At 37.6% G+C, this 15,002-nt stretch overlaps 1 protein-coding gene across 1 annotated transcript; it reads left to right on the top strand.

The window, feature by feature from the left end:
• Positions 1–2,749: 2,749 nt before the first annotated feature.
• LOC126621266 (laccase-14-like) lies at positions 2,750–5,705 on the top strand. Its single transcript, XM_050289663.1, has 7 exons — positions 2,750–2,902; positions 3,107–3,258; positions 3,347–3,591; positions 3,731–3,856; positions 3,948–4,542; positions 4,773–5,134; positions 5,220–5,705. The coding sequence occupies exons 1-7, from the start codon at positions 2,783–2,785 to the stop codon at positions 5,402–5,404; spliced, it is 1,785 nt and encodes a 594-aa protein (XP_050145620.1). The 5' UTR covers positions 2,750–2,782; the 3' UTR covers positions 5,405–5,705.
• The last annotated feature ends 9,297 nt before the right edge of the window (positions 5,706–15,002 follow it).

Here is a 15,002-nt window from a genome sequence, read left to right as displayed (position 1 = left end):
CTCGACGACTGGGACTAACGGCACGGCTTCTCCATGGAACAAGGTGGTTTACGAGGCGGTTATGGAGTGTCGTCAGAGACTCAACGTCTCGGAGTCGGGATATAGAGAAAGGGAGGATGAGGGGATAGTTTGAGTGAATTGCGTTTGATAAGAAGATAGAGGGTGATAGACAGATAGATGGTAGAGATTTAATTAGGCAATGAACAGTCCGGGCCGGGGGCCCCTTTTTTCCAATTTTTAGAATCGGCCTACCCCGTTATTTACTAGGAACCGACCCGGCCCGCCTCGTTTTATATTTATGATTTTTGGACCGGCCCCAAACCGCATGGAACCACCCCGACCCGCGGGTCCATGACCCGTTTTCCCACCCCTAGTTAGCGAGTCCACTTGGGCTCGGGTTTTGTTGAGACTTTAAACTCAAAATGAATTAATTGAGTTCATGCCACATAAATGAATTATTCTTATTTGCATATTCTTCTAAAATATGGAATTGGGCTTCGACATGAAAGCAAAAAATTATGCATTCAGCTAGAATGCGCGAATATTGTATTAGACTGGAACACTAATTTGGGCATTCGATTTGAATGCATGGGATGAACTTCTGGGCGTCGGGTTGGAATTACTTCTGGAAGTCAATTACCAATAAAGTTGCTAGGATTTTTTTGGCAATGGAGATTGGGACATCATTTTGATCCTCCAAATATGATACACACATGTTTATAACGAAAAAAAAAAAAATCACATCAACCATTTTGGATTTATAATGCACAAAATTAGATTTAAGGGGATTCATGCGTCATGTTGATGTTTAAACACATAATAATGAGTTTGTCATGAACTTGAAATAATGAAACGAAATACTTACTTCAAAACTAACATATGATCCTACTCTCAAAATTCAGAAAGCCTGAAATTTTGTTACTAAAAAGTGAGAAAAACCAGTCAGCACATTTATGACGAAATTGGTCGCGAAAGATCTTCAGCAGTGGCTTGACAAATCTATGGCAGCATAAGGCTTTTGCAGCGGTAGGGAAAGGATTGCACCAATAGAGTGATTTTGCAGCGGCACGGATTTTGGCGATGAATTCTTAGGTTGTAATAAAGTCTTTTGTGATGACTTGTAAGGAAGTTCTAAATTTTTTTTTGCGGCTAGGGTGGCCGCAAAAGAAATATCTAGAATTTTGAGAGATTATTTTCTAGTGGTTTTGATTCCGTTAAGAGAAAAAGTGTTGATAATGTGTTGGAGAGGGAAATAATTTGAGAGAGGATGAGGGAATTCGTATTAGAGAATTTCATCTGTTACAATGTGACGTATAGCCACCTTTATATAGTGCTATGGATATCCTAACAAAGTACAAAATGTCCCGATTTCAATAGGGAGTAATAATTGCCTAATCAATTGAGAAATGAATGGCTTACTCATTTGAGGAATCAATTGAGCAACGATTACACCAATTAGTGAACGAACATAAATATCCTCCAATAAGAGCTTCATTATATCTCACATTTGTAGACAATGCTTGTACATCATGCTTTGTTAGAATGTTGTCAAAAAATGTGTAGAGCAAATTGACAATATGAATATCAACACATTTATGACAAACAGTTTATTTATTTAATACATTTAGATAACTAAACAATTACGGATTCAAATAATTTTAGGATTGATTTTCAAATAAAAATTAAAAAAATCAATTATTAAATTATAAATTTAAATATTGCAAAAACTGAAATATGTGAAATCTCCACAAAAGAACGCAACTATTATCCATTTCAAAAAGCCCTATAATTGAGGTGCATGAATCAAAGTAGAACTTCTGAGGAAAAAAAAAAAATCAAAGTAGAACTTGGGCTAAAATAAACTTTTCGTCAAGATAATACCGAAATGAAATAAATCCTTCGGGCCCACACAATAGCCGCTTTTTCCTTTCCAAACAGTTTTATTCCCTTCTTTCCCTTTGTTTTTCTTTTCGGCTTGCTCCTTTTCAATTTTTTGGTTTAGTTGTGTTACTTTGGACTTTCAACTTTTACATTTATACTTTTCTGGAATTTTCTGTTTTTACCATCAGTGTAATCTCTCACACAAACGATTCTCAGTCAAAGAAAGCGGGTTTAAAATGAAGATACCAAAATTGCCATGAAAGAAAAGTGCAAGATAAGAAGAAGAAAAAGGAAAACTTTTATCACATGGAGAAATACCGGAAGCTTGCGACAAATTTTATTAAAACAAATACAATAATTTAAAGCGTTTCTAGTGAAGGGGTGCAAATTTGAGATGTAAGGACCACATATATGTTTACGGGAGATGTTTTATCCTCAAAGAAGAATGTACATTGTTTGAAATAAAAACAAATTAAAGACTGAAATTTTACAGAATTATTTGCATTTTTCAGCCAAGATGAGTATTTTATTTTCATTTGAAATTGTCTAGTAAAGAGATTTTCGATCAACCAGAGATGTAATGTGTTATATGTCCCCAATATGCTTCAAGTATTTTAATACATTGGGAAAACTAAATAAGCTCTTTATAAGTTCGAATCAATACTTTTAGAAAGTTTCCATGAGGGTAATTTGCCTACGTGTATAATACAAGAGAGTCACTGTAACCCTATTTGCAAGTAGGGGATGTTATTTCCCTAAGAGATAGGGTCCACAATACAAGTGGTCCCATCTCCCTAGCATTTTCCTTGCAAGTATAAGAACCCCACCCAACAAGGTTACAAGAATTAACAAGCACCTGCATATATATTCTAGGAGATCGAGCAGAGATTGCACTCTGAAAATGGAGTGCTTATTCAAAACAACGGGCTTCTTCTTCTTAGCTCTTATGTCTACTTTGCTCCTCCAAACTCAGGTGTTTTCCTGCTTGGCTCAAGGAAACGTTCATTCCTATGACTTTGTTGTAAGTCGATTTCCCAGCTTTGTTCTCGCTGTCTTTTATTAATTTTCGACTTGTTTGTAACAAAATGTTGACAAGGTTATAAGGACATGAATTTTCATGCTAATGATCGCATTACTGAGTTCAAATTTTATATATGGACGACAATCATTGAATAAAAAGAATTCTTTTCTAATTATATATTATGTTTTTTATCTGTGATTGCAGCTCAAGGACACAAACTTTACAAAGTTATGTAGCACAAAGAGTGCATTTACTGTGAACGACAGTTTTCCGGGGCCGGTGATTCAAGCTCAAAAGGGAGATACGGTCTATGTGAATGTTTACAATCAAGGAAGATATGGTGTCACTATGCACTGGTAATTAAGAAAGAGTGCTTGTTTCAAATGATGTTCACTGAATATTAATTAGATTTTTGTTTTTTAAGTTGTATATGTTATTTTGTAGGCATGGGATAAAGCAGCCTAGAAATCCATGGTTCGATGGACCTGAGTATATCACACAATGCCCTATTCAACCTGGAACAAATTTCACATACCAAATCCTACTTTCATCCGAAGAAGGTACATTGTTTTGGCATGCTCATAGCGATTGGTCTCGGGCCACTGTACATGGAGCATTTCTCATCTTGCCAGCAAATGGAACCAGTTATCCATTTCCAAAACCAGATGAAGAACAGGTTATTGTATTTGGTATGCAAAAATCTTCTACTATCCTCTCTCTTGTGCAATTTTTAGATTTTCTTTGTTAGCTTAAAGTTCAAAGCTATATTTTATAAATTAAAGTCGTACATCTTACTTTGTACTTGCCCCTCCTATTGTTCTTACGCAGCATCCTGGTATAAAGATGATGTAATGACATTGCTGGATGAGACCCTCGAATCTGGCGGACTAACAATGTCATCAGATTCTTATGTAATCAACGGCGAACCAGGAGATTTTTACTCATGCTCCAAAGGTACAAATTTAATCTGAACATAGAACATAACAGTCTCTAGAATTTTTTTCCACAGAACTAATTAATAATCTCTAGTAATTTTGTATTGCAGAAACGACATTTCGAATGTCTGTTGATTATGGAAAAACCTATCTTCTCCGCATAGTCAATTCGGTGCAAAATATAGACATGTTCTTCGCCATTGCGGATCACAATCTCATACTCGTGGGTATGGATGGTTCTTATGTCAAACCTATAGTTTCCAGTTACATAATGATCACCCCAGGACAAACAATGGATGTTTTAGTCGCAGCAAACAAATCTCTTGGGCATTACTACATGTTTGCCAGTCCTTATTATGATGGAGAGGCTGATGACTTTGACAAAAGTATTGCCAGCGCCATATTCCAATACAACGGCAACTACACTCCTCCTTCATCGCCCATCTATCCAACCAACATTCCCAGTTTTTATGACATTGGTTCTGCTAGCAACTTTGTGAAACAATTCAGGAGTTTGGCATCTGCAGAGCACTCGATTGACGTTCCACTGAATGTCACCACCCGAATGTTCGTAACAGTTTCCATAGGCATGTTGCATTGTCCTAACAGATCATGTGCTGGGCCCGAGGGAAATAGGATTTCTTCTGGGTTGAACAACATCAGTTTTGCCAACCCTGCTGTTGATGTTTTGCAAGCATACTACAGGTACTATTACCTTTCACACTTTTAGCATGATATATAACTGTATACTACATCTAATTAAATGGTGCCATTTGATGAGCATTTTTCTTTTTTTTTTTTTGGACGATAATAATGATATATATGTAGTTGAGATTATGCAGATAAATCGCAATCGCCGCTCTACGTAATGGAGGTCATAAGTGCGAATCATTTCAATTGTGTTCTCCCGATATAACAATTTTCATTTGTCACAGGAACATCAGTGGATATTACGACGCAAGTTTCCCAGACGAACCGCCCAATCTATTCAACTTCACCGCAGAAGAAATGAAAGCAGACAATTATAGTATTACTGATCGGGGTACCAAGGTGAAGATGCTGGATTATAATGCCACAGTCGAAATAACATTTCAAGGAACCAATGTTATGGACTCAGCAGAGAATCATCCAGTTCATTTGCATGGATTCAGGTTTTATGTCATTGGAGCTGGTCTGGGAAATTTCGATAATGTTACTGATCCATTAACATACAACTTGATTGATCCACCTGAAGTTAATACCTTCTCAGTTCCTAAGGATGGATGGGCCACCATTAGATTCATAGCTAACAATCCAGGTATGCTCTTCAATATCTGATATATTTATGTTAATATATAATTAATTAATGAAATATATGTTATTAACATGAAGTTTTTTTACAGGAGTTTGGTTCATGCACTGCCATTTTGATCGACATATGAGTTGGGGCATGGGAACTGTTTTCATAGTTAAGAATGGAGGAAGTGATGAGACAAGTATGCGCCCACCCCCTGATAACTTGCCTACTTGTGTCAAAAATTCACTATTTAAAACTTCCCACCAGTCAATGTTACGGTTGGGAGAGTAAGAAAATTTACAGGAACATTAAAAGTTCTATTATCTACGCATTATAAATAGGCTATAAATATGTCAGCAATGTCGGATTTTATACTATGTTATTGCAAAAAAAAAAAAAAAAGATTCTTTACTATGTAGTTCGATCAATGTATCTTATTTGTAGACTTGTAGTAGTGCTACACCACATTCTTATTTAATTTATGTTCTAAGACCATCTTCAATCGAATGGGCTATATTTAGATTTCGTTCAAATTATAGCTATGCGAGAAATTATTTTTTAATAAACAGTGCCAGACCACATTTATATACCATCTCCAACCGAAGATGACTATTTTTTAGCCCCCTCAATAATTTATTATTTTAAGTTTGTTCTTTAATTTTAGAGAACTTTAATGAAAAGCTCCCGATATTGTTCATTTTAACGAAAAACCATATTTTTACACTAAAAAGTCAATCCTAGTACTATTCACTTTACACTTTATATTGTCCTTATCGTTTAAACTTAAAGTTTTCAAGTCATTTTCATTAGTTTTCCTATAATTTTATTGGTTAATTAAATTAAGCTACCATATCAAAATAAGGTTTCCAAATATATTTTGAGTGCCACTTGCCACTAAATGAATAAGCCTCCGGACATATTTTGAGGCCACTTGAACGTGTGACCATTTGAAAATTACCGAAAAAATTAAAGGAAAGATTATTGGAAGAGGTAAAAGAGGGGTGTGTATGAAAAGAGTGTTTGAAGTGAATAGAATGTGAAGAATTGAAATAAAATGAGGTAAGATAGTATGGAAGGGTGAAAAGAATGTGAGAAATGTTATAGAAATGTTAAGGTATTTATAGAAAAAAAAATTAGAATTTTTAAATTTTTTTTTCGGTTGGAGATGACCTAAAATTTACCTTAATATGAAGTAGTGCTATATAACTTTTAGGAAATCTCCCATTGCAGATCCAAATGTCTTTTTTGGTCGGAAAATTCTCTAATGGCAAAATGTAAATTATACATCTTCAACAAAAATAAATAGAATCCCAAAATTTACATTCTTTTTTTTTTTTTTTTTACATTTTTTGGTGATGGGTCCTATTAATCAAAGAAATGAAATTAAATGGAATCTTAAATATCCCTTTCATTGGAGTAGAACTTTTATTTATATCCATCAGAAATGTAAACTGAAACGTAAATATGGTTTTTGCCTCTCAAATTTGATGGGAGATGCAAAATGCCTTGATAAAGGCGTTTTACATTTTTTTTCTTTGTGTAAGTAAAATTGTATATTTGCATCCTTTTTTAATCTTTAAGAAGGGTTGTCCATTAATCAAAGAGAAAAATAAGTGAGATCTAAATTTACATCTCCAATCGGAGTGGAAATCATTTTACATTTTTAGGAGATGTAAAGTGAGATGTAATGTGAATTTTACATCTCAAATTTGCATCTTTCTATTGGAGATGCTCTATTTATATGACTAGTGTTGTATGCAAAGTTATATTTAATATAAAAATTAATGTAAACTACATTTTTATTTATGTCTTATGACTACAAAGCGCATTTTACACCTCATCCATTGGAAGTTTTTTTGTGGCCAAAAAAAATATTTAAAACACCCAGACCATTTTGCATATCCTATTAGAGATCCTTAAAATAATTGAAGCTAACCAAACTTTCCAGACCAAGGATAATATTCTCATAATATTTATCCATCATGGTGGAAAAGTAATAATAATTGAGAGCCATTTTCTAGTTCAATGGTCCTGTTTGCATTGAGTTGTATATGTGTAATATTGAGAAGGCTTCCATGGAAATGTGAGAAAGGGATTCCCGGATCAAAGGCCCGGATCACTTGATCCGGTGGTTTTAGTGGAAGAGATCCGGAGATGATCTCTTTTTTTTTTCGAATATCAAGGGATGTGGGATCCACTACACATCCATCCCATAACAAATTCTCATTTTTTTATTTATAAAAAGTGTGGATTCCTTCCTTTAAAGACCTCTCAAAGACTCTGTATATATGTCTATTACAATGCATTCAACATAATACAATATTTAGAGCATATTTAAATCAATTTCTGAAAAGGGTAGATCGTTATGTCTCTTACTAACAACTACTTATCAGTTGGTTAATTGTAAGATTTGTTGATTTTTGTTATGGTGTTTTATAATTACCTATATTTCTATAATTTTGGAGTCTCTTTTTCAAAATATACAAGAGTCTGGTTTCTACACTACCATTTAGAGCGTCAACTAACATGGAGAATGAACACCGTCTTCATTGTAAAGAATGGAAAGCACAATAAAGAAAAGTTGCTGCCTCTCCCACCGAGAATGCCTCCTTAATTAACAGTTTGTCCAAAACTGCATATTTCATAACCATATTACGGACATATAGAATTCAACTTACTTACAACCAGTTTGGGCTAGATTTGTCCCTTGCATAACTCCCCTCATCTTGCCCATTCGGCAAGGTTTGTTGCTTGGTTTGAATGGTACCTTTGTGGGGCCTTTGTTAGGCCTTGAGGCTCACATTCAAAACTAACATGAGTCTGAGTGTGCCACTGTTCTTTTTTCTTTAACAGATTGTTTTCTTGATTATTCAGTTAATTGTTTACTTGTGCCACAAGTCACTTTAACTCCTTGGTTTATCAGGATTGTTCACAGATGGGTTAAGTCTATACTAAGTTCTTTTCTTGCTTTTTGATCAAGGACTTTTATTTATAATATTATATGTTTGTTTATAAAGGAGTTCAAGGTCATTCAAGTTAATTTCTTTGTTATCAGTTTAGGTCAACAAGGAAATAAGAGTGTTTAGTTTGGTAGGATTAATCATAGATAAAACTTTAACAAAAGTAGTTGGAAATGACATAGAATCTAATGAAAGAGGCATAAACCACATATCTACTTTATATAAGTACAAATAAAGTAGACTTGGGCAAGATTACAACCTTGGCGGGCAAGGTTCGTCTCCTTCCAGACATTTCTTATTGTATTTTACAGAGATTGAGGCCTTTGAAAAAGGAAATATAAACAAGGTTTACTAAAGGGATTCATTACTACAATAAAGGGAAAGGTAGCAGAGCTTCTAAAAACAAAAGAAAGCATTCTATGGTAAACCTATGATTGAAAAAGACAGGAGTGGACAAACTAAAACTTTCTGGTTTCACTGTTGAGAGTTGTTTTTTTGATTGGTTGAGTGAGAGTTTTCTGCTCGCATCCTCTGTTTTTTTTTTAATAGACTTCTTAGCCTGAGTGTCCAAGCCTTCCCTTTTGGTGATGGCTTCTAGAGCACGGTGAGTCATCATTTGCTTGTTAATTACCTACCCATGCCATGGAAAAGTGCTTTTTGCTAAGGGTAAGCTGCCTTCTATTACTTGTCATTCCTCACATAGGCATGTTGCTTATTAGTTGCTAGAAATGGTTTTAAATTGATCATGGGCTGCCACCTGTCTTAGCCTAATTCCTTTTGGATTTTTTTGCACGCCTGGGCCTTCAATTGCCTTGAGCCAATATTAAATATCCACCCAAACAGTGCCCCCTTTAATCATTATTAAGTTTGCTAATCAAGACCTTGATAATGATTAAAATTAACTGTTTGCCAAAACTGGGTATTAGCGCCATTTAACTAGCCATTCTAAATAAACTCTTGCACTAACCCACGATTTCCAATGTTAACTACCTATCCATTATAAAACTTCCACTTTACCCATTTTCAACCATTACCTTCCACAAGCTTAATCCCTAATGCCAGCAAATTTTCTTGAATCTTCAATCCTTTCTCGACTTAGTTCCTGCTACCTTCTCCACCCTTTGAATTTAGCAATGGCTCCCAAATCACGTCCTGCATATGAGTCTAGCGAGGGTATCATCACTTTTCGTCGCCGTCTCAACGGCTTTAATCGCTCTCAGGCTGGTCTTAATCTCATAATTTTCTTCCTTGAAGATAAGGCACACTCTCTAGGACTTTCCTAGACCTCTAGGGTCCCTATTGCCGTAGAAAGCAACATGCCCACCAAGGAGTGGTTCACTTCTAACCCTTATAAAGTCGAGGAGGGTATATCAGCTGCTAAATGGTCAAGTTTCTAGAGAAGCTTCTCTTCCATGACCGACATAGCTTGTTCAAGTGGGTGGACGAGATGAAACCTATCTGCTGAAATAAGAAGCAAATGGCATCTACTAGCTAATCATGATGTCCAAGATCATCAGCTCTTGTCAACTGCTCTTATTTTCTAGAAATATGGGACCAACACATTCGACTTCAGGATATGGCTTATGACTCCAACTATCTTAGACATGGTTCAGGTGTTTGGGCTAAGGTCATCAGGCAAGTTTATGGACATTACCCATGACTGGTCATCCCTCTCCCAGCCAACTGCTGAGAATTTTGAAGCCTCAACGTTCATCACCAGCTTGGATTACAACTCCACGACTTTCAAAAGTTATGGGACTTCCTTTGTGGGCTTCATCCCATTTGCCAAGAAAATGTATAGTCCGCCTTCTCACACTGCTGACCCAACTCAAGAGCATATGTACTTCTTCCTTTATTGGTTGGACAAGCATGTGTTCGCTAACAAATCCAAGGGAATGAAGTTGAAGTGGATCCCCTTTGGTGGTGGCTCTGCACTTTTTTGATGATGTGACCACGGGTCCTTCATCTTTGCCCATTCTACCATTTGCTCTATGAGATAACAATGGGCCACATTTGAGACCAATCTCAACGGAGTAACCTGGATGATCCAGATCTGGCACTAGTGGTACTTTCCCGAATTTCCAGCTTTAAACATGAAATTTCCTAAGAGAACAGCTCATACCCGAATTCTAGTAGAATTTCCAGCTACCAGCCACTCAACCTTTTCTTGCTTCTACTTCTTTAAGGTCTGCAGAACCAGGATTGATCTTGAGTGGGGTGCTTTAGTGCTCAGGATGTACCCTTAGTTCTTGGACAATCTCTTTTAAAACTCTTTTGGGGAGAATGCTAGCAGTTTCTACAACAAGAAATTCATCAGCTGCATATACCAAAGAGATTTGGCTTAGGGAGTGGAGAGTGACATAGCTAGCTATGATCGCGGCTTGGAGGTCTACCACCCTAACTTTTGTGGCAGGTAGCTAGGATGTAGGCACACTATCCTAGTCATTTTCTTCGACTCAATGCATTGTGGAACCTCTTATCGCTTCCATTCTCCTTCTAAGGCCACATTTCAGGCAAGCAAGCGCAGCTTGGAGGTAATGACCAAGATCACTCACAAGCCCACTGCTCTCAGCTTTGAGTGCACTACTCTGTTTACCTCTTAGTGTAAGGCCAAGTGGTCTAACAAATATGGCAGAGACATCAAAGAAGCCCATGATAAGATCTTTGGGTAGGTCTTCTTCCAGTATCTCCCCAAAAAATAAGAATTGGAGAGCTAGAGTGAGGCTAGTAACGAGAAAAATCAACTCATGTTGATAGGTAATTATCTTGCTATTCTCTTTCTTTGATTATATGATTTTGACTTTTTTAGTGCTTACTTTATTTATTTAATTTTGCAGCCTTGGCCAATCTTGATGAAGCAGCTCTCGAATAAACTGAAGAAGAGGCTGCTGATATCTTAGTTCTTCAAGAAGCTGCTACTGAAGCAACTAGGTAAGGGGCTGGTTCGAGCCAAGCTCCTGGAGAAGCTGAGAACATCTTTGAGATGTTCAGTGAATTTGAGATAGAAGCTAGGCTTGAGGCAAAGACCAGAACTTCTTGTTAGGCTAATCTGAAGGTGGTTGAGTCTTCTGTTTCAAAGCCCGATAGAAGATCTAAGGTTATACGAGATATTCTTACCCTAAAAGCCACCCTAACCAGGAAAAGAACTAGGTCTCAGACCTTTCAAACCTTCCATCTATTCTTGCCATCCCAACTGAAACAGGCAAGAAAAAACAAAAGTCTACAGTAAGTGTTCTACTTTTGACTTTCTTTATCTGTCTATTTCTTTGTAGATGTTGAACTTATTGCATCTTCTCTTAGGTCATGTTACTTGTAAGAAGATTGATTATCCTCCCAATGAGGTGAATGCCAATGTGAAAGGGCAGCAAAGTGACAAGGAGGTCATCTCCAAGATCTTAGAGGAGTTAAAGGTAGGCACTGCTTGAACACTCAATGTTTATTTCCTTTTTTAAAGTTTATCCTTCAAACTTAACTCTATTTGGTGTTTTCAAAGCAGTCCTCTAAGGTAGAAGAGACTTCTCAGGATAAACCCTCTTCACCTCCAGCCGAACATGTGCATGTTTCTCCTCCTTAGGCTAAGCCTTCAGATGAGCTTGTCGCATTCAAATTCCTAAGTTCCAATTTCTGACCTGATCCTTGCTATTTTTAGGTAAAGAAGAGCATTCCAGCACCTGCAGATCAGCAAGCATCTACCCCTTCTTCTTCTTAGATTCCTTTAGTCATAACAGTGACTCTCACTTCCCAATTCAATCCTTCAACCAGCGAAATGCTTCATTTTGTAGAGGATGATACCACTTCTGTAAGTTTTTGTTTTCCTGAGCAATTTTAAAACTTAATATCTTTTAACTTTGAACTAATGTTTTGAACTCTACCTTTGTCAATCTTCTCATCTCTTAGAAGCTACCAAGTTTCCAACATCAGCTGCTAAGGAGCCTATAATCCTTAAGATACCAATTGTCTCAGAGGTGACCAGTCTTAGTGTCTCTTTTCCTCTTACTTCAGCAAGCCAGCCGTCTTCTCCCAAGGCAGCTACAACAAAAATTCCTTTAGTCAAGGTTCAAGGTCTAGCTAAGGTATAATTAACTTACCAACTTGTCTTTTTTTTCAATTTGGTTTAAGATTAGCCTTCTAACTTGTCATTTTTGCATCTAACAGGCTTATAGTAAGGGTTCTGGCAAACCTTCTCAGCCCACTGTGAGTGAAGTGGCCCTTCCTCAACCTCTTTGGGATGTGGAGCTTTAGGGATTCCAATCCTTAGGAGGTGGTTGTTACCGGATCCTTATCTTCCGCTGATGCTACTGCTGTTGAAATTCTCATTAATGCTACTGCTAGTGGTGCTGGTGTAATATCCCCATCGTGGGCTTCTTTCCTAGCCACAACTTCATTACTCGAGCTAGTTAGACAATTCGAGCAAATTAAGACTAAGCTAAGATCCCCAAGGTGCCCCTCTAAGCCTCAACACATCCAAGAGCATCGCAAGATTTTCAGAGAATGGATGCGAAAGGACTTTTCTGCCTCCTTCAGTCTCAATTCACTTCAAGATGCTGAGAAAGTTGTAACTAAGTTGTATCAGCTCAATCAGATGACCAAGGTGCAGTATGAGTCATTCATCTCCTTCTTCGAGACCTTAAGGGCTTTGAGGGATCAACACATTAGGGTTGAGAGGCAAGCTAATAAGGTGAGGTGCTATAAGGAGAAGCACACTCAGACTTCAACCAATATGCAGTAACTGGTGGAAGAAGGGTTTGTTATGGAAGATAGGATCACGGTAGTGACTGCAGAGATCCAGAAGCTAAAAGAATAACTTTTTGCCCTAAAAGCGGAGCAAATGACTGTCTCTAGCAAGTTGTTTAAGAAGATTAAGGAGGTGAAGAAAGTGCACTAAGAGGTAGAGGAATCTGAAGCCCATTTAGCCAACAACAATATAGCTTTAGAAGAGCCAAGTCGCATTTTTACCATAATGCAGACTTACTATTCTAGGATAGCTACCTTGGCTAAGACCATCTTCAATCTTTGGGTTACAACCTAAAATTTTTAGCCCATAAACAACTTTTCTAGACCAACCCTTCTGACCTAAATTTTTTAGCCTAAGATTATTAAAGCATAAATTTAAGCTAATTTTTTCTTTCAAAGTAATTTTAAAAAAAAATTATGTACACTATCATAATTTAATTATATGAACATTTTAACCTAAAAATATTTAAATTCCGATAAATATTGAAAAATCACTCAATTTGGATGAATTTTGAGTTAAATAATTTTTTTAATTATTTTAGCCGTTAGATCTTTTTTTTTACCGTTAGATTTGATTATATTCGACCTCAGCCGTTGGATTCAATAAATCCTATGGGAAATTTGGCTTTTGTTTGACTTTAGCTTTTAGCCCACACATTTAGCATGGGTTAGGTTGGGTTAGGTTTGGGCGGGTGGGGGGAATAAAACTTAAAACATACCATTTAGCCCAAGGTTGGGTTTTGTTTAACACTCTTTCCAACCTTGGGCTAAAAGCCAAAATACCCCATTTATTCCCCCCTCAAAATAGCACCTAACCCAAGCCAAAACATTGGGCTAAATGCCAAATGCTAAACCTGGGCCAAATACCCCCTCCCCTAGATTTAGCCCACACACATGGACTCGCCCAAAAAATACCCAGTCTCGGCCCGCTCGCTCGCCGACTTGCCCCACGTGCCTTCAGCGCCGGACAGCAAGGGGCCCACTGTCAGGGCCACTGTCGGCCACATCCCCGAGCTCAACAGCTCTTTTCCGCATCCTACGGTAGGAATTTTAAGACTGTTGGTTGATCCAATGATCCAGATTCAAATTTTTTTTTTAAATGTGTTTGTACCATACTTGACGAATCCCGAAACTACTGAGCACCGGTCAACGTTATACCGTCAAGGACCCAGAAGAGCTTCCCTTCAACCAGGAGGCCAATCACAATGCGACACGTGTCGACATCAGAAGCCAATCACAGCTCGACACGTGTCAACATCAGAAGCCAATCACAACACGACACGTGTCAATGTTAGAACAAAACTAGAAACTCTCTTCTATAAATAGGGATCATTCTCCCACAATAATCTCTAATGTCATTTTGTACTAAACTATTCACTAGAACTCACAAAATGAGAGCTTGAACCTATGTATTTATGTAAACCCTTCACAATTAATGAGAACTCCTCTACTCCGTGGACGTAACCGATCTGGGTGAACCACGTACATCTTGTGTTTGCTTCCCTGTCCCTATTCATTTACGTACTTATCTTCACTAGTGATCGAAGCAACTAAGCGAAGGTCACAAACCTAACACTTTCTGTTGTACCAAAGTCCTCGCTGATTTTGTTCATCAACATTTGGCGCCCTCTGTGGGAAAGACACTTACTCCCACTCTCTTCAGCTTTGTTAAGCTGGTTTCCACCGCTCGTACACTTTCTTTTGGCCAAACATCTCTCTCCAACATGGGGAACAAAAGAAGCCATAGCACACAGAATGACACCCCCATTGGACCTAGTATGAAGCAACGAAAGCAGGAAGGAAATAGAGTTACTCTTCAAGCTAAAGTCAATGAGTTAGAAGCTCAGAACAACAAGATAGTGATGAGGAACGAGGTCCTCCAGGAGCAGTATGAAAAACTTTTCGAGATGCTTCACGAGGCTAGGCATGCTCAAGCACACAAGCTCGTCGTCCCTGCTGAGGTCAACAATCATCTGAATGCCCCCTAACACGGAGGGTCACCGATATCTAACACGGACATCCCTGATAGGGATCGAGCTACACATCAATGTGATAATCAACATGAGACTTCTCTCAACCCAGCTGCTTCAACCCGAAGCAGAAGGAGTAGAGGAAAACACATCCTCACAGAAGGAGTGGATGGATCAGAAGCCGTCTATCGCGATTGTCGAGACTTCCTAAAGCAACGTCGGGAG

Source organism: Malus sylvestris, chromosome 5 (assembly GCF_916048215.2).
Source record: "Malus sylvestris chromosome 5, drMalSylv7.2, whole genome shotgun sequence".
NCBI lineage: Eukaryota > Viridiplantae > Streptophyta > Magnoliopsida > Rosales > Rosaceae > Malus > Malus sylvestris.
The sequence above is the reverse complement of the archived record's forward strand: the minus strand, read 5'-3'. Positions and strand labels throughout refer to the sequence as shown.

What these genes read in the sequence shown, in the direction of transcription:
- LOC126621266 (XM_050289663.1), top strand. Translation starts at nt 2,783, where the DNA reads ATGGAGTGCTTATTCAAAACAACGGGCTTCTTCTTCTTAGCTCTTATG. An exon ending in TTCATTCCTATGACTTTGTT is followed by an intron (nt 2,903 to 3,106) that starts GTAAGTCGATTT and finishes CTGTGATTGCAG; the next exon opens with CTCAAGGACACAAACTTTAC. An exon ending in TATGGTGTCACTATGCACTG is followed by an intron (nt 3,259 to 3,346) that starts GTAATTAAGAAA and finishes GTTATTTTGTAG; the next exon opens with GCATGGGATAAAGCAGCCTA.